Source organism: Bubalus kerabau, chromosome 1, assembly GCF_029407905.1.
Source record: "Bubalus kerabau isolate K-KA32 ecotype Philippines breed swamp buffalo chromosome 1, PCC_UOA_SB_1v2, whole genome shotgun sequence".
Taxonomy (NCBI): domain Eukaryota; kingdom Metazoa; phylum Chordata; class Mammalia; order Artiodactyla; family Bovidae; genus Bubalus; species Bubalus kerabau.
In genome coordinates this window covers 166,276,399-166,294,910 of record NC_073624.1, presented here as the reverse complement: position 1 = coordinate 166,294,910, position 18,512 = coordinate 166,276,399, and the positions used below count along the sequence as shown (strand labels likewise).

The following is an 18,512-nucleotide window of genomic DNA, read 5'->3' as shown; positions in this document are numbered from 1 at the left end:
TACAAATGGCACTGGTGAGGAGCAAGTGTTTGGGCACAAGCAGGGATGTTCCTGCTTCCAAGGTTGGGGCAGCTGAGCCACAGGTGGGATGGCCTTCGCCTTGAGCTGTAAAGTAAACTGGAATTTTGTAAACTGTTCTATTTCTAAAGCACTGATACATTCCAAGTGCTTCCACACTGCCTAGTGTAAGCAGAGCACATTTCTGGTTTGAAGTCCAGGAATCAAAGCTCTGAGAGGTTATGGAGTTGTCGAAGTGTGTGCTCAGCAGTGCAGAGACTATGAATGAAGATCCTATTTCCACTCAGCAGACTTTTTTTTTTTAGATTTTATCACACATCTATAAAATGAGACTAAAAGTAGTTGTGTGATGTAGCTGGCTCAGAAACCTCAGTTATTCACTCAGTCGGTCAGCCAGTTAAGTCTGTAGGCAAATATAATGAGCAGTGTCTTCCACAAGCCAATCACTGAGGACGCAGCCTGCCTTCAGCTCTGAACACCACGGGCCCGGCCAGCCTGGTCAATTTCATTTTCTGTCTTCCTTTCCATCTTGGGCTTTCTCTGCTTGTCCTGAAGTCTACTGTTTCTGAAGCTTGGAAAGAAGGTGCTCCCCTTCCCCAGGAGGTCTGGGCACTTGCAGGCAGCCCCTCATTCCTCTCTTCCCCCAGCATCCAGCGATGGGGCCCTCCCCATCAGGCACCGACCCCAGTGGACAACAGACCCGTGGTGACAGGAGGACCCAGATTCTGAGCACAGCATGTGGGGTCAACCTCGCTCTCCAGAGTTACACGCGCAGAGTTCCAACGGTAATGTATCTGCCAACCATGCACCCCACTCCCTGGGGAGTCCCTTCTCACAGTTTCCCACAGGTATTTGTCCCACTGTGGAGGTCAGGAGGTAAATGACTCAGAGGAGTTAAGTGAATTTCCCAAGCTCTCTTGATCCTAAGGCTATGACTATTGAAGGAATACCTTCTGCCTCTAAAGGTAAGTCAGTGACCCCAGCATTAGAACATATGACAGACTGTGTTCTCCAAGGAGAGCCTCGGCAATATTTCCAATACTGTGTGCTCTTGCAGAACCTTGCCACCTCCCTGCCAGGAGGTAGAGCCTTTGCCCTCCCCATGAACCTGGGAAGAGTTTTGTGCCTGTCTGGACCAAAAAGGACTGCTGCAGAGGTGATGCTGCATAGCTTCCAAAGCTGGGTAATGAAAGGCAATGGGGCCTCCACCTTTCTCTCTCCCTTTCTCCATTTTTCTCTCTCTTCTCCCTCACTATGGAAATGTAAAACTCAGCCACTAGGTAGTAAGGAAGCTTAAGACGCATGATGAAGTCATGTGTAGGTGTTCTGGTCAACAGTCGCAGCCAGAGCCAGCAGCAATCCCCAGATGTATAAGTGAGTTTTCCCATGATCTCACCTAAGGCCCAGGACATAATGGAGTAGAGACGCCCCTAACTCCTGCTGTGCTCCAGATCCCTTACCACAGCATGCACAATCACACCCACACACACACACAATCATGTCGGTATTACTGAGTTTTAGGTTGGTTTAGAGACACGGATTAGAAAACCCCAATGGGTCATCCCCACGTGGTCAAGAGGACCCACCACCATGTCTCCCAAAAATGGCACCAGCGCTTCCGTCCCCCTGTGCTGTGCCCACGTACCCAGCTCCTGCTGAGCTGTGGGGTAGGGCTCTTGCTGTACACCTGACTCAAAGAAAATGGTCACGAGGATTGGTTTGGGTTTTAACGCCTTAAGGAACAGCTGCTCTTGGCACTCAAGTGGAGCCCATACTAACTTCTGGCTAAAGCTAACCTAAGACCTGACCTCCCTAGATGTAGGCTCTACTGGGAAGCCACATGTATTGTCCTTGAATGTTTGGAAGAACACAGAAGCAGATCATATCCAGGGACTAGAGAGAGAGAAGCCATGACACATGGGTATTTGAAGCAAATGTCTGCAGTTTTTTTCTAAGGCAAAGGGGTCTGGGCTCACCTCTGCTTTGCACTCAGGGTCCTTGGTCTGCCGCCCAGGCATCAGCCTCATGGCTGAGGACAAGCTGCCACTCCATGAAGAAACTTTGCTGTGGTGTCCAACGTTTGAGCGACTGGCCAGTGACTTCTTTTCAGATGCTGATGATAGAGAAGCAAAGACATCAGAGGTGATGTTAAGACAGAGACACACATGATTTCTATAGCTTGCTTGGCTCTCAAAGGGCCATCCAGGGCCACAAGCCCAGTGTGCCTGTCTCCAATAAGGGAAACAACCTAGCCTAAAAGTTTGAATCATTATGAATTTGTTGATGCTGAAAAACTTAAAAACAAGTATGTGAGTCATAACTTGTGAGTAATGGCCTCTTTAAAATGAAACTTGACATCATTCCTACAATGGCATTGACTAATACGAGAGTAAAAATGTTGAGTCACTGATAGAATGCAAAAGATGTTAATATCTTTGGGATGAAGACTTTTACTTGGAACTTGAAAAACCCGAGACTCCAGGTCACTGCATGACTTGGCACAAGGTTTCAAACCGGATATGTGAATATCAGGGCAGGACTGAAAACCCTAACTCCCGAAGTCCAAGCGAGAGCTCCAACATGCGGCCCTTTCCTCTAAGAGATTACTAGAGTCTGCTTGCTTGCTTGGCACCTCTGGCCTTCCTTTCATCTGAGATGCAAAGCAGCATTAGTTCTTTGAGCAAAGACTTATAAGGCTTCGGTGATGTAAATCCCACCCGCCAAAGGGATGAGAGAGAAGGTATGGTGTTAAAGGCTCTGGGCCCTGAGTGGAACTCTGGGGGAGCCTGGCTCTTTGAGACTCAGTTCTGTTCCCTGAAGCCAAGTAGACAGAGACCTAGGTAATGCTGCCAGGCCTTGAGCATTGTCTCTTCCCAGAGTGGGGTGATCTCCTCAATCTTCACTTCACTCTCTCCAGGTTTCACAGAAAGATCGATTTTGAAGGTATCCTCCAGTTCCTGCCGCCTCTGTGCCACGAGCTGCTGCCAGAGAATCCGTACAGTCTTCTGGATATTGTGCTGAACTAATGGAGAGAGTACATCGCATGATCAGAGCAGCCTCAGTGCTTCCCCCAGAGAAAGCCAGGAGATGGCATATCATGCTCCTTTTTTGTGCATCTTTCTTGAACATCACCTCAGCTTTGCAAGCTCCAGCCAGAAAGCTGTCAGTATGTAGAGCCATAGGACAAGGATAATAGCTACCAACATGCTTGTGACCTGGCCTCTCCCCCATCTCCACCACCAAGTCTTGCCTGCCTCACATGTCCAGAGCTGGGAAACATGATTGATGGGCTCAATGAGCCTCTTTCTCCCATCCCCAATCCTGCTAGATACCAAACAGAGAGATACCCTGTGTAAGCTCTAGGTAACAAAGTAGCTCCCCCCAAACAGCTCCTTCGAACCTTGACTTTCATGTTAGCCCCTCAGGGGGTTGGACACAGGGGCCCAGGAGCCAAGCCAGTCCTCTCTGTTCATACTTCCAATTGCCTGCGCATCCTGTGCCCAGGATCTGCAGGGAGATGGACAAATCCAGCCAGTTGTAACTGCTCTGTGCCTAGCCTTCTACTCTGAACTGTGCCTGTCTTCTGATTTGGGGTCACTTGGCTCCCTCTTCAGTACCAGCCTCTAGAGCTTGTTTTTTTCACCCCAGGGGAATGGACATTGTTCGGTCCACTCTACTAGTCAAATCCCAGAATGCAAATATTCATGTTGTAATTAAGACGGCAGCAGAGTAAACCCCAAACACACAAGGCTTGTAGCGCTGGCTTTGGGACCAGTGCATCATGGGAAACGCGGGGCTGGAGGAAGCACAAGCTGGAATCAAGATTGCCGGGAGAAGTATCAGTAACCTAAGATATGCAGATGACACCACCCTTATGGCAGACAGTGAAGAGGAGCTCAAAGCCTCTTGATGAAAGTGAAAGTGGAGAGTGAAAAAGATGGCTTAAAGCTCAACATTCAGAAAACGAAGATCATGGCATCCGGTTCCACCACTTCATGGGAAACAGATGGGGAAACTGTGGAAACAGTGTCAGACTTTATTTTTCTGGGCTCCAAAATCACTACAGATGGTGACTGCAGCCATGAAACTAAAAGACGCTTACTCCTTGGAAGGAAAGTTATGACCAACCTAGATAGCATATTGAAAAGCAGAGACATTACTTTGCCAACAAAGGTTCATCCAGTCAAGGCTATGGTTTTTCCTGTGGTCATGTATGGATGTGAGAGTTGGACTGTGAAGAAGGCTGAGCACCGAAGAACTGATGCTTTTGAACTGTGGTGTTGGAGAAGACTCTTGAGAGTCCCTTGGACTGCAAGGAGATCCAACCAGTCCATTCTGAAGGAGATCAGCCCTGGGATTTCTTTGGAAGGAATGATGCTAAAGCTGAAACTCCAGTCCTTTGGCCACCTCATGCAAAGAGTTGACTCACTGGAAAAGACTCTGATGCTGGGAGGGATTGGGGGCAGGAGGAGAAGGGGATGACAGAGGATGAGATGGCTGGATGGCATCACTCACTCGATGGACGTGAGTCTGAGTGAACTCCGGGAGTTGGTGATGGACAGGGAGGCCTGGCATGCTGCGATTCATGGGGTGGCAAAGAGTCGGACACGACTGAGCGACTGATCTGATCTGATCTGATCTTGGGACCAGAAAATAAGGGTCCTTGTCCCTTCCACCTGGCATCACAAGATATCACAAGGTAAGTGTCACGGTCAGCCAACTAAAGTGGCAGAAGGTCTGATGAGGCACTCTGGATCAAGAGGGAGAAATTTCTCAGATACATGGATCTGGCTGCCTTTTCTCCCCCACCGCCCCCCCCAAACTGCCAATCTTGATTTGATGCTATCAAATCCAAGAATAAAATCCAGTAAGCCAAATATCTTATAAAGTAATGAGTTGCTTTACTTCATTTCCATTTTCTAGAGAAGAAAGCTGAGAGATGGTTAGGTTATGGCTTGAACTGAGTGAGACAGCATACCCGTTTCCACGTCTAGTGGTCCAAAGAAAAGTCAAGAGACCAGCTCAGAAGTTAAATCAATTTACAGTGAAGTTCTCAGGCTTTAGTTAGTATACCAAGTTCTTAGTCTCACCAAGTCCCACAGAACTTTCCCTTTATCCATCCATACATACGTCCATCCATTCTATTTCTTGTATACAAAGATCATTCCAATTTTATTCTCTACCACATTACCTTGCTATATCATTACATTGTTCTAGGACCTCTTCTGGCTTTAAAGAATCTTCTTCATAGTATTTGCTCCCTTGTCTTAGGGGAAAAAAAATGAAAAATGCAACCCTAGCAATTACCACCATCCATCTACTCCTCCACAAACAAACAACAAATAAAATGTACCATCGCTCAAGCTTGGGAATTCTTCCCCTCTTTTTTCTCTCACTTCTTCATTTGGAGAAAGGAAGACTTGATGATAAGGAGTCATTCTAGGCTTGGGTTCCAATCCAAATCCTTCTGGATAACTAGTAGAGAAGAGATTGTTCATCATGAACTCCAGTTTCTTTGGGATCATTTCATTATTCTTTGTTACAAATAATTATCCTGCAAACTCAGTACACATCAACATGAAAAAAGAAAACAAAACTTGTCTAATCAAGTTAAAGCAAGCATCTATGACAATTTCCATGACAGATATTTTACAGAAGCATTCTAGAAAAAAAAAAAAAAAGCTGTCTTTTTATTTCTATCTTATTAAATCCCATCTATGCTCCCAACAGGCCCCCTCCACCCTCTCTTGGTTTCCCCATCAGGAGAGCTGGTCATTTCTTTTTGCAGACTCCTGAAACATTGAAATCTGCCTTTACTTGGCACTGATCTCATTCCTTGTGGAATGGGGCCAGGGCCAGCTTCATGGGCCTGTGACCCGTGCAGTTGTCCATGGGCCTCACTCGGAAAGGTCCCATGCTTGGGCTCTGCTGTTGCAATCTTGAAATTCTTAGTAATTTCTGAACAAAAACCCTGTATTTATATTCTCCTGCTGACACGTCATATAGCTGGTTCTAAATAGGGTGCAGTGGTTCACATCTTAGGTTCCCTATGGGCCATGTGCTCCAGAATTCCTGGGGGTATTCATGTCCAAGTACCCCCTTCTCTGGGCCCATCACGCAACCAAGCAGAATAGACAGTACGTGTTTGCGGATTGAGCCAAACATGAGAAACAAGGATATGAAAAAATACCAGTGTGTGAGAATGCCCATTATTGAGATTTCTAGGATAAAGTCCCTTTGGGTTTTGGAGGTCTCTTCACCATATAGCGGGATTTGAGGCAAGCGGCTCTAACCTTCTTGCACTGAGCAGCAGCAGACAATGCATGAGACACATGAGGAAGCTGGCATTGGAATTATAGGTGGCAAATAGAATGTCCCAGTGCTCCTGAAGAAAGCCCAGGGTGCTGAGGAGGCTGAGGCATTCGGACAGGGACTGGTGGGGCTTGGAGAGGCTGTAAAGGATAACTTTATTTAGACTGCTGTACAGCGCGCTGATGGCAGTGTCCTTCTGAGAAGAGGCGTTCTCGATGACCTGTGTCATAAAAGAAACACGCACACGCATATGCTTGGGAACACTTTGAAGTTTAGACACCAACCCAGTTAATCATGAAAATGATACAATCTCAGATTCCTTTCTGTATTTCAAAACGTGACATTTCTAAAATCAAAAAAGGACTACTTCCTCTACCTTGGATCTTCTATTAAGTGGGTGACCAATAAAGGGAATTCAAACATTTAAGTCTACCAAAAATAGGTATCAAAATCAAAAGTTTATCACAGTCAAATTATGTAAAGCAGACATGGGGAACCAGAGCTTTCCATGTTACCAATGTAACAAAGTTGACACTCTGTATACAAGCACGAGCTATTGATAGCATCTAGATTTAAAAACATGTTATTAACTATTAATACTTGTTGTCAGGCATAGATTGTTATGCTATTCCAGTTACCATGCTAAGTATTTTTGCATTTATTTGCATATGTCTACATATATTGCTTCATTTAAACATCATAACAACACCTTGAAGTAGACACTAAGATGATCACACTTTAGGGATAAAAAGGCTGACAGTTTGAGAGATGGGAGATAGGTGGTCAGCAAGAGTAAAACCTTCACCAGACACTTGACTCATCCTCTTAAACACTTTATTTTCTAAAGGAGATGTGCACTCAAATACCCATGGACTTTAGTATGTGAGACATTTTAGAGGGTTAAGACAGAAGGTCTTGATTTGTGGTCTGAAAATTGAAGCCATCCATCTGTTTGACTTCATTGAAAAGAATCCATAGAACAAATGCTATGTGCGAAATTTTCCAGTAGATTAGGAAGGTCCTTTGTTACTTTTAGATCGCTCTCTTCAAATTTCATAGGTAACGCAAGTTTTATACTAATTAAATGTTATTTTAAAATGCTGGATTTGGGGCTCATGTTTTTATCATCATCCTCTCCTCCTTTCAAAGATGGGTCACATCTTTCAAACTGAAGTTCAGAGTTGTGAGAGTCACAGGTGGTGAGCAGGACAGAAGGGTGGTGGATGTGGGTAGTGAGAGTCCTGGGGCCTGGCACCTGCTGAACACACATCAGCCCCAGGAGGCACCAATGCTTTGGTATTAGCTCTGAGTATTTGCTTTGACCACTAGGGAGCTGCTATGGATTGATTGTTAGTACCACCTCCAAATTCATATGTCGACACCCTAGTATTGTAATGTGATGTATTCAGAGATGGGATGCGATGTATTTAGAGATGGGATCTCTTGGAGGTGACTAGGTCGTGAGGATGGAGCCCTCAGGATGGGATTAATGCCCTTATAGGAAGACAGGTGAGCTTGCATGCTCTCTCTCTCTCTCTATTATGTTGAGGGTACAGTGAGAACATGATCATCTCTAAAACCAGAAAAAGAGCCCTGGCAGACCAGCTGGCACTTTGACCTTGGACTTCCCAACCTCTAGAACTCTGAGAAATAAATGTTTGCTGCTAAGTTCCCCAGTCTATAGCTTTCCATAATAGGAACCCAAACTCGCTAAGATAGGAACTTGGTGGCTACTCTCACTCTCGACACAACCTCTCAAGAATCTGATTTTAATCCCCTTGGAGCTGACAAGGGATATTTCTCCCTTCTTGGAGTTATTTTTGAAGAAGCCTCTGAATACCTTCTTTTCAGGTGGCCTAGAACTGAGCATCAGCCAGACTGAATACCACTCTAGGAAGTGTGCCAAGGCCCTGTCCTGGAGTATGTAGGTGCCTCCACAGACAGAAGGTGCTGGGGGCACCGGTGCCCCTGTCTCTACAAGGCATGAAGAGGAAGGAGAGGGGCTCCTTGATCCTGCTGCAGAGAACACACTGAGAGCTGCGGGCATGAGCTTCTGGAGGCAGATTTCAGCTTGTAAGAGAAAGTGCTTTCCAAACATCACGGGTGTCCTGCTGCCTTTAACTCCCTCACACCGCAGACAGCTCCTCACAAAAAAGTGAACGGCTGCTTGTCAGGAAAGGTTTCCAGAATGAAATGGGAAGCAGCAAGGACCAAAACAGAGTCCAACTCTAGTATTCTGAGATTTTGCGAATCTGTGTGTGCATGTGTACACACATACAATAAAGAATGTGTGCACACGTGCACACACAGACTTACATGTAAGCACGTATCTGCAGGCATGCATTGACACACGTGGATATGTATGTAGATCGAGAGAGAGCAAGAGAGGGCACATGCAAGAGAAATAGGACCAGATAAAAACGGACTCTGGCTTCAATTTCAGGAAGGCCCAAATACGACAAACGGAACTGGATTTTATAGGAGAAAATGAAATAGAACTTTTGGCCGTAAAGACCTTTTTGACCGTTTGTTGATGAGGAATAACAATAATTAGGCTGAAATCCAATACTTTGGCCACCTGATGTGAAGAGCTAACTAACTGGAAAAGACCCTGATGCTGAGAAAGACTGAAGGCTAAAGGAGAAAGGGGAGGCAGGCTGAGATGGTTAGATAGCATCATCGTCTCAATGGACGTGAATTTGAGCAAATTCTGGGAGATAGTGGAGGACAGAGGAGCCTGGTACGCTACAGTCCACGGGGTCACAAAGAGTCAGACATGACTTACCAACTGAACAGCAACAAAGATTAAACTAACATTTCACAATAAACACCCAAAGCGGGTGTGTAGCGTCTAGGCAAGGATGGAGCTGAGGCGCCTGTGCAGCAGGCTGTGACCCCAACCACCGAGATGTGTCTCAGGTGGTCCAAGGTGAGAACACTGCAGGGTGCTCAACAGCCACTAAGTGCTACCTGGGTGGTAAAGGTGCTCCCCCTCCTCCCGCCCAGCTCAGATTCTGCTTCCAGGAAGGACAGCAGGTGAGTCTGGACCAAGTGGACAGCAATCAGCAGACACCTCCTCAGCAGGCAGCTTACCACCACGGCCAGTATGAGGTTCTTACCACCATGATGTGCTCCGTGATGAAGAGAAGGATGTGTCTGGGGTCTGCTGAGAACATTCCACTGTACAGCTTCTCCACCAGCTTCTGGATGAAGTGGGAGATGTTGGCAAGGGAAGGAGCAGCAGCAGCTTCTGCATCTGGCTGAGGCTCTCTACTGCCTGGAGGGTGGGAGAGGGCGACAGACCAAGGCTGAGAAATCAGCCGTCTGAATTGCCTTCTTTGCACAACAGTCTCCAAGCTCCTCTTGGGAACCAGCCACGTCTTACTCACCTCTGTCCATCTCATTGTAATCTGTATAGCCGTTGCTTCAAAAATGGGATCTTATACACTGTTGGTACCCAATGAATACATGTTTATTCAAAGTGATATTGAACAATCAGTGATATGAACCAAGTGGGAGGAGGCAAGTGAGGAGCAGCACGTCTTCCAGTGACCATTTGGAAGAAGAGTGGATGAGAATTTAAGGCATAGGCAATGGGAAGGCTGTCATGGTGACCCAAGTCCCTGCTGTTACGTGGGGAAGAGGATGAAGCTGTAAGATCAGATCGCTCATCTGTGCTCAACAACACAGCACACATTGTGCTCAGATATGGATGCAAGCATCTCAGTTAATTCTCATTAACAACCCTCTAAGTTACCCACGACCATCCTCCTCGCTCACATGGTCCTGCCTGGAGTAATGCCACCATCCAGTCATAGAGCCACGCTCAGAACTGGGCTACCAAGCTTACACTTTTCATCACTCCACTACCCTACCATACTCAGATAGCTCAGAAAACCAAAAGTCAGGGTCTCCTCACTGTGGGGCAAGAGGAATCCAGGATACCAGTCATGTCACTAAGAGTTCCATGGCTCAGGAACCACAGAAAGGACTTTCGTACAATCTTGTTGGGAGGTTATAGCTGCCCCAGACCCAAATGTTCTGAATGAAGTTTCAATTTGAACTCCTTTGGGTAATGGCAGCATCTTCATCCAGGTTCATTCATTTAAGAATTGTTTACTGTGCCCAGGCATAGGGGAGCAAAAGAACCTTCAATTCAGGTGGACATTTTGACTCCCCTCTTAAGAAGAAAATTTTATACTGAAGCTAGAGGATAACTGATGTTGGCTCAGAGGACAGGACTTTGTCTCTGATTGAATCAGGAATAGCAGGGGTGACAGGGAAAGTAGTAAGAAGGCCATTCCAGGGGTCTCTGGGCACAGTCACTGAGCTCTTATTGCAGACAGGTGGAGGGCAGTTTGCCGTGGTTCCTAAAGCATCCACAGTCCCGCAGCCTAGTCTTTCTCTAGGGTTCTGGGGTCAGCAGTTGGCAGGAGGTGGCTTCCTACTCAGCTGTCAGCAACTTTGTGTCATAAACCAGGAGGAATAAGTCATCCACCTGCACTCACCTCTCAGCATCGATGCATGACCTCCACCTCCACTCATCACGTGAAATAGTTCCATGGTGGAAAGCAAGATCTCAGACTGAAAGTCCCGCTTCTGTTGAGTGGTGGCATTGTCTGGAGAAGCCTGGAAGCAAACCCTGAACTAGACACCAGCCACATGGCCACCATGTCCACTCAGTGCCCACCATGTCCACTCGGTCCCTCTCCTGGTCCATATGCTAACGCTGCAGCTGCTGGGAGTGTGCACAGCCAACAGCTCACAAGTGCCCCTTCTCTGGGGCATTCCCCTCTGCTGATCAAGTTGCTTCACCCAGGAGGCAATGCCCATTCCCAGGACAAGTGGTGGTGGTGGGGCAACAGTTATGACCACCTCGCATGTACCTCAAGGTGGGGCCAACTCTGGGATGCAGATAGAGCACACCTCAGATCCCCTTGGAACCAAGCTACTTCTGAAGCCAGGTCCTGCCTAGTTTCTCCCTCATCCTCCTCTACATCCCTTCTCTGCTTTCCTGAGAGCACTGCCCCCAATGTATCACTTCCAGAAAATCATCTCAGACTCTGTTTCTAGAGACCTGGCTAAGACCTGCCGTCCTTCATCTCTTCACTGCTGCTTGGTGAGCTCCCTCTGCTGGGGACTGTGGTTCCCCAAAGACTCCCTCCCACCAATCATTGCAGTCCCAGGAGATGTTCCTGACCACCAACCAGCTGGCATGGACATGCTTGGGTGAGCTCTCTCAAGAGACTGGCCCTCGGGGCTCTTTGGGCATACCCCACCCTCTTGGTGCCCACACCCTCCCCAGTCTGTTCCCACAACACAGGCCCGAATGATGCCCTTTCTAACCCACCTCCAAGAGCACCTCCAGGGGCACCCACTGCTTGGGGTTTGGAGCCCCAAGCAAGAACTCCCTCAAGAGTAGCTGCATGAACTCCTTCAGCTGCTTCCGGGTGGGATGTGACTCGGCAGGAGCCTGTAGACCCTCCGCAGCGTAGCCACCTTCAGCCTCGGCCTCGGGGCTGCTGGTGCTCTGGGCAGACTCAGTCACGGCCCCCTCAAAGACAAGAGAACACCAGCGTGAGTTGCCTGCCCTGCCCCAAAGCACTCTCATATCTGACACATGCACGGTGGGATTCTCACCAAACCATTAACACGTAAGGAAACAGGCTGCGAGGAGATAGGCGGGCTCAGAGGTGGCCTGCTGTGACTTCTGAACCTGTGGTGGGCAGAAGCTGGGCACAGAGCTAGAGAGACCAGCAGCCCTCAGCGAGGAAGGCCAGGATGTGTGCCGGGCAAGGCATTTCCCTCCTCGGCGCCACAGCTCCCCATCAGTCAAGTGGTAATGATGGAAAGGAACACGCAGAGACGGGGGAGGATGAGATGAGAAATCCTGCGTGCAGCATGCCTGGCCCTGGCATATGGTCAAGAGAGCTGGTCCCCACCTTTCTGTGGGGTCCTCACCTTACTGCCTGCCAGGCTCTGACGTTGTTGACCCTCAGGTGGAAAGAGAAGTGGGACTAGAGCCAGTCTGACATCCAAGACCCTGAAGTGCCTTGGTCTTCACTTTCTCAGTTTTACATTACAAAAATATTGGGAGATAAATGTGATGGGAGTCATTAGCCCAGATACGTCTGGGAAGACATGGAGATGCTGGGAGGCCAGGTGACCCACCCAAGGACATGCGGCCAGGGACTCCTGACTCCTGGCCCATGAACTTTTCATGCAAGTTCGTCTGCTGGCACCTCCCTTGGCTCATTCATAAAATTAATGCAGCCATTCTTAATTAAGCTGTAAAATGAATTTAATGGCAGCTAGGGAGGTGGTGACTGTATTAATTAGCTCCATGCGGCCTTGGCTGGGAAGATGCCATATAAAACTGTAGCAAATAGAAATCCTTTTGGCCACTTGCCTTCTGCACGAAAACAGGTCTGTCACATGTTCTGTGCAACAGAGGACTTTTGGAGCTGACTTGGAGCTGAAAGGAGGCCAGGAGGTGCTGGGATAAGAGTTCTGGCACCAGGGCCTGTCTCATCCACGGTAGACGGGGAGGTGACCTTGGGTCAGCTCTCCCTCAGGTGGGAACCACTGAGTGTGGGGAGGAAGAGCCCTGGGTCAGGCTGCGGTCTGTGGCTACTGGCAGGGAGCTGGCTGGAACCCCGACTCAGCAGATGGCGAGCCTGGCCTGTGGGCATAGAATGGCAGCCCACCAACTTAAGGCCTTGTCCTCCTCCAGGTGAGCGGAATGGTGAGGGGCAGTCTGTAGAACCATGCTTCCTTCCTGCCTGGCCGTGGGCACCCAGCTTCTGGGCAGAGGTCCCATCCCCCACCCTCTCCAGTGCTGCCTTTGATCTTTCTTACATCTTTTTTTTTTACTTACTTTTCCAGTATGTTGCTTTAGTTGATATTAACCCATCAAAACATTTTATCTTTTTGCAAATCTTCTGGTCTTTATAGTTAGTCTTTTTATTAAAACTAAACACTTAAATTTTATTAGGTCATTTATTGTTATTTTAAACTGACTGATGGAAACGAATAGGTTTCAGGGTGAGAGACTGAGGTGTAAATCTTGGCTTAGTCACCTATGAATCACATAAGCTGCAGCATGTTTCATCTCCTTGACCCTTTTGACACTTTCGTGAGATGGGTCTCATGGCCCCACTAACCCGGGAGGGAGCTGGTCTGTGGAGCTTCACCTCCCTGAATCTCGCCTCCACCTTTAACATCTCCTGCATCAGGGCTTATTAGGGGATGTGAAGCACCAGGCTCAGGAGATGGAGGCTGGCACCATGAATACACTTCTAGAAAAGCTTAGCTAAAAGAACATATTCATCCGCTTGGCCGATCAGCAGATAATTATGGAGCAAACATTACTTGCCCTCATTGTGCTTGGTATGACTTCTGGATCCTCTACTTAACAATATGCCTAATGCATTCCTTTGGTTATAGTTACTGCTTTGCAGACAGGAATTGATAAATCGATAATTCACTCTCCTTGGCTGGGTCTCAGCTCTTATTCCACCAAGGCAGGTAACGAGCAGATTTCTGCCCTTCCTTCTCCAGCACCTCCCTTCACGCTGGTCCTCACTTGCTGCTCTTAGCTCCCAGATGCTCCGCACTCATGAGTCCTCTTGACCGGGTGGGACTGGCTCTTGCTCTCAAACTCACTCATATCTCTTCCCACAGTGGCCTCTCTGCCCGACACTGACCCCTTGTCCTCAAGACCCAGTTGGTCCTCTGCCCTCCCAGCTGGGCCTCAGCAAGTCCTCTGACTGAAAGGCACCATGGCCTGCCAACAGAACAAGGGTTCTGCAAAGAAGACGGGGCCCTATGGCAGTTCCACCCCTGGCCTTCCTGGAGTGGAATCTGTGGTTTCCTCATGCTTCATGTGTGAGTATTCTGTGTAGATCTGGACTTAATCTACCATCAAATTTCTCATTACTGAGATTCCTGACAACTCAAAAACTTATTGAATCTCAGAGCCGAAAATGACCTGAAGCTGGACCTCATAAAGAGAAGGAAAACTACCGGAGTTGTTTACTTAGGGTTTTGGCTAGGTTGACTTAAAATGCATTTTCATTTGGGGAGGGGTGTGAAGGCATTTTGTCCTTGAAGGGCGATGATGCTCACCCCTGCTCTCACCGGGGCAAGGCAGAGGTGTGTCTTACCTTCTGGGTTCCCAGGGGGAAGGTGACTGCAGCCAAGGTCTGGAGGAACTCCGGGGCCCGCCAGGCTGGATCCTGGGGGTAGGTGCTGTGCACGAGGCCAAGGAACTGCAGAATACTGGCCGGGAACGTCCGCTCCCAGGCACTGTCTCCAGAACCTGTCGAGGGCTGCAGACACGCTTCATGAGAGGCGGCATGTGGGGGCATGACTCGGGGCTGCATAGGAGCCAGAGGACTTGAGATCTAGAGAGAAGACCTCCTTTCTGAGCCTCTCAACAAGACTCCTTGTTGCAAGACTCCTAGTAATAATATGACCCATTTCTTAAGATTGTAGTGAGAATTAAATGAGACATTTTAGTGCTTCAAGCTTATTTTCACAGTGACTAGTACAGGGTGAATATAGAAGAAGCTGGGAGATAAGGTCAGATATAGAGGATTTGGACTTTTGGAAGAATTTGATCAGGCATCCCCTGAAGGTGCTTAGGCAAAGCACCAGGCTGGATCCCGGGGGTAGGTGCCCCAGAATGAAATATTAATGCTGGACACACGTGTTTCCACCCTGCTCTCACTCTGTGATCCTGCCTGAGTGAGTTAACCTCCACAGTGTCTATATTTGCACAAGGAAGAAAATGTTGTCTGCTCCCAAGGATAGTTGCACAGAGCAGAATGGCTAACACATGCAAGACCAACAATGCTAAACATTGAGAAGGACCTGGAGCAACTAGAACCTTCCCAGAATAAGAGCTAGTGAGTGTAAATTGACTCTTCATTTTGGAGACTATTTGGCAATATCTACTAAAACAAATCATGTGCACAGCTTAACCACAATTTCATCCGGGTATGTTTCTAACAGAAAGAAGTGTGTATGTCCATCAAAAGATATGTACATAGCAGCTTTATTCATAATATTTCCACATGGAAACAACCCATAAGGAATAAATGCTGATCCATCATCACAATAAAATACTGCTGAACAATTAAAAAAAAAAAAAAAAAGGAACTACGAACATATACAACACGAGCGAATTCCTCTTGTATTGAGTGAACTCAGTGGTGTCCGACTCTTTGCGACCCGATGGACTATACAGTCCATGGAAGTCTCCAGGCCAGAATACTGGAGTGGGTGGCCATTCCTTTCTCCGGGGGATCTTCCCAACCCAGGGATTGACCCCAGGTCTCCTGCACTGCAGGCAGATTTGAGATGCAAAAGGGTACATGCTGTAGGGTTCCACCGACACCAGGCCCGAGGAAGCAAATCTATGGCTACCACCGCGCAAGGGGATAACAGCAAGCAAAGTAAAGTTATAAGCAAGATAAATAAACCGAGAGAGATAGTCACTACAATTCTATTTCTGATCTTCTTTTATCCTTTCAGTTTTTGCCTTTTAGATTTTGGTGCTTGTCTATCATATTTGGTAAATGATGCTTTCTGGCAGATAGCTTCACTGAACCAAAGTCTGCCTCTGACCTTGCTTTTGTTATATTTTGTTAGATCCCAGAAGACTGTTTAAGGGTCACATCTGTTATACAACAGTTAACTCTTTTATGTTTGCTGTTATAAAGTAAATGTTTGGTCTTATTTTTTACTTCTGTCAGCATACTAGGTATTTCCTTCATTTTAAATGCTTTCATGTTATTTCTTTGGTTTGCTTTTTCTAAATAGCATTGATTTAAAAGGTAATAAACTTTCTATGCTGCAAAACAATTTTTTTTCAGCTATCCTCAAATTAACTGTACATTAGGTCTACAACAAAGCCATGAATAAATTTCCCACAGACGGAAAGTGTAAAGATCGCTTGCTCTGACTAGGACAGGAATAAACTGGAAATAAACAACAGCAATTTAAAAAAAAGTTTAACTACATGGACATTGGAAAAGATGAATTAAAAATGTCTCTTTTTTAATAAAAAATTTTGTTTAAATCTGCAACCGCAGAAACTCTAGAAAACAACAAAATTGAAGATGTCAAATATCAAAATTTTAGAACTAGCCAGAAAAAAGTGAAGGGGAATGACATATATATCCAAAGTTGTTCTTTATAAATCCACACATCTTCAGCTCCTTAAGTAATAGGATGGGCGAGGTAAAGAAAGAGCATGAACTTACAAATTAAGAATAAGAAGAGGAAAATAATCACAAAGAAAATTAAATGAATTAAAGGATACCATTTATGCAAACTGAATACTTGGGAAGATTTTTAAAAATTATCAATTACCTAAACTAGGTCAAGGAGACATTTAAAAGCCTAAGCAAGGTGATACTAGAAAAAAATTCAGGCCAAAGCTATTTCATAGGAATGATTTAAATAATATGAGTCATGGATTTAGCATCTTCTTGAATGAAAGAATCTTTTTTTAATAAAACTAGCATAATACTGATATCAAAACCTGACAGCGTGTGAAAAAAGAAAACTGAAACCTAATATCATTTATGAACATGACTGCAAAATCATAAATAAAATATTTACAAACAGAATAAGGAAGTATGCTAAAAGAATAAGAACAGAGTGAGAAAATGAGATCTTTGCAAGAATGCGAGGAAATCTATTGATATAATTCATCAGAGGTAACTGGTTAAAGGAAAAAAAAAAACATGTAATCATCTAAATACATGCTAAAAGAGTATTTATTTTTGTATTTATTTTTAATTGGAGGATAGTTGCTTTACAATGATATGGTGTTGGATTCTACCATACAGCAACACAAATCAGCCATAAGTATATATATATATATATATATATATATGTGTCCCCTCCCTCTTGAGGCTGTGGGGACTGGGCCGAGCACATCTGTACAAGACTGTGGGGTGTGTGTCAAGAGGAGTATATGTATGATGTCTACTGCGGCCTTCCTGAGAAGGTGAGCACGTGAAGTGCTCCTTGACCAGTATCCCACATCCTGGAGTTTATACCAAGGAGGCCATCAAACCAGAAAGAGCAGACGTCTGCTCAAGAAAGCTCATTACAGACTTTTTATAACAACAAATGTTCCGAGAAACAATACGAATTTCCATCTACAAATAGATAATTCCCAACAAGTTGGGGGAGAAAAGGCAATAGAAAATATGTGCTTCCCTGGTGGCTCAGACAGTAAAGAATCTGCCTGCGATGCGGAAGACCTGGGTTCAATCCCTGGATGGGCAAGATCCCCTGGAGAAGGGAATGGCTATCCACTCCAGTGTGCTGGCCTAGAGAATTCCATGGATAGAGGAGCCTGGCAGGTTACAGTCCGTGGGGTCGCAAAGAGTCAGACCTGACTGGGTGACCAACACTTTCAGAAATTTATGTGGTCTGATTCCCTAAGGCCGTGGTATACTCTTAGGTGTCTGAAAGACATTCTACTAAAGTTCACAGTGGTTATCTCTGGTTGGGTGTGCTTCAGGTGACTTTTACTTTCTACTTTTTTTTTCTTATTTTAAAGGTAATAATGCATCATTTTACAGAAGCAATTAGGTTTCCACACATATCAAACCTCCAGTTGCCTTTAGAGTCTATAGAATGAAGCCAGAATTTTTCATGCGTGTTCTTGTTACCTGGTCCACAATTAGTCCTGCTCACAAGTCACACGGCCTTTTCCTTCAGTTCTAAAATAACCTCTCCACCCACCTTCAAGGTGGACCTGGAAGGCCTGAATCAAAGGCTGTCCATGTCATGTCTGCAGCTGGCAGGCATCTGTCATCTCTAAGACAGGTCTCTACCTGATGGGTCACTCATGAAAGGCCCACCTGTCCTGATAGAGGTGCTCTTCTTGAGGGAAGAGGCCCCAGAAGGCAAGGGAACACAGGGCCCCTGAAGCTCTCAAATCAAAGCAGTTGCCCAGAAATGTTCCCTTTGACTGGAGGCCTTAAATCTCCCAGGGAAGAAAGTCAAATGTTTAAACAAATAGAAAACAGATGTCTTCTGGTAAGAACACATAAACTCCACTGGGGACATTAAGGCTGGGTTTCCCATTGAGCACCTAAGTTATCACCTCGCCTTTTCTATCAAAAGTTTTGAATAATACCTGCAAATTATCAGCACTA

At 46.2% G+C, this 18,512-nt stretch overlaps 1 protein-coding gene across 1 annotated transcript in view; it reads right to left on the bottom strand.

Moving 5' to 3' along the window:
• Nucleotides 1–18,512, bottom strand: part of WDFY4 (WDFY family member 4) — a 248,721-nt gene that overhangs the window by 117,650 nt on the left and 112,559 nt on the right. Inside the window, exons 32-39 of the mRNA XM_055538375.1 lie at nt 14,496–14,660; nt 11,681–11,884; nt 10,839–10,959; nt 9,450–9,607; nt 6,312–6,550; nt 5,372–5,493; nt 2,855–3,040; nt 1,995–2,131 (exon numbers count right to left, since the gene is read on the bottom strand). Coding sequence (XP_055394350.1) covers nt 1,995–2,131; nt 2,855–3,040; nt 5,372–5,493; nt 6,312–6,550; nt 9,450–9,607; nt 10,839–10,959; nt 11,681–11,884; nt 14,496–14,660 — 1,332 coding nt within the window. The remainder of the gene's footprint in view (nt 1–1,994; nt 2,132–2,854; nt 3,041–5,371; nt 5,494–6,311; nt 6,551–9,449; nt 9,608–10,838; nt 10,960–11,680; nt 11,885–14,495; nt 14,661–18,512) is intronic.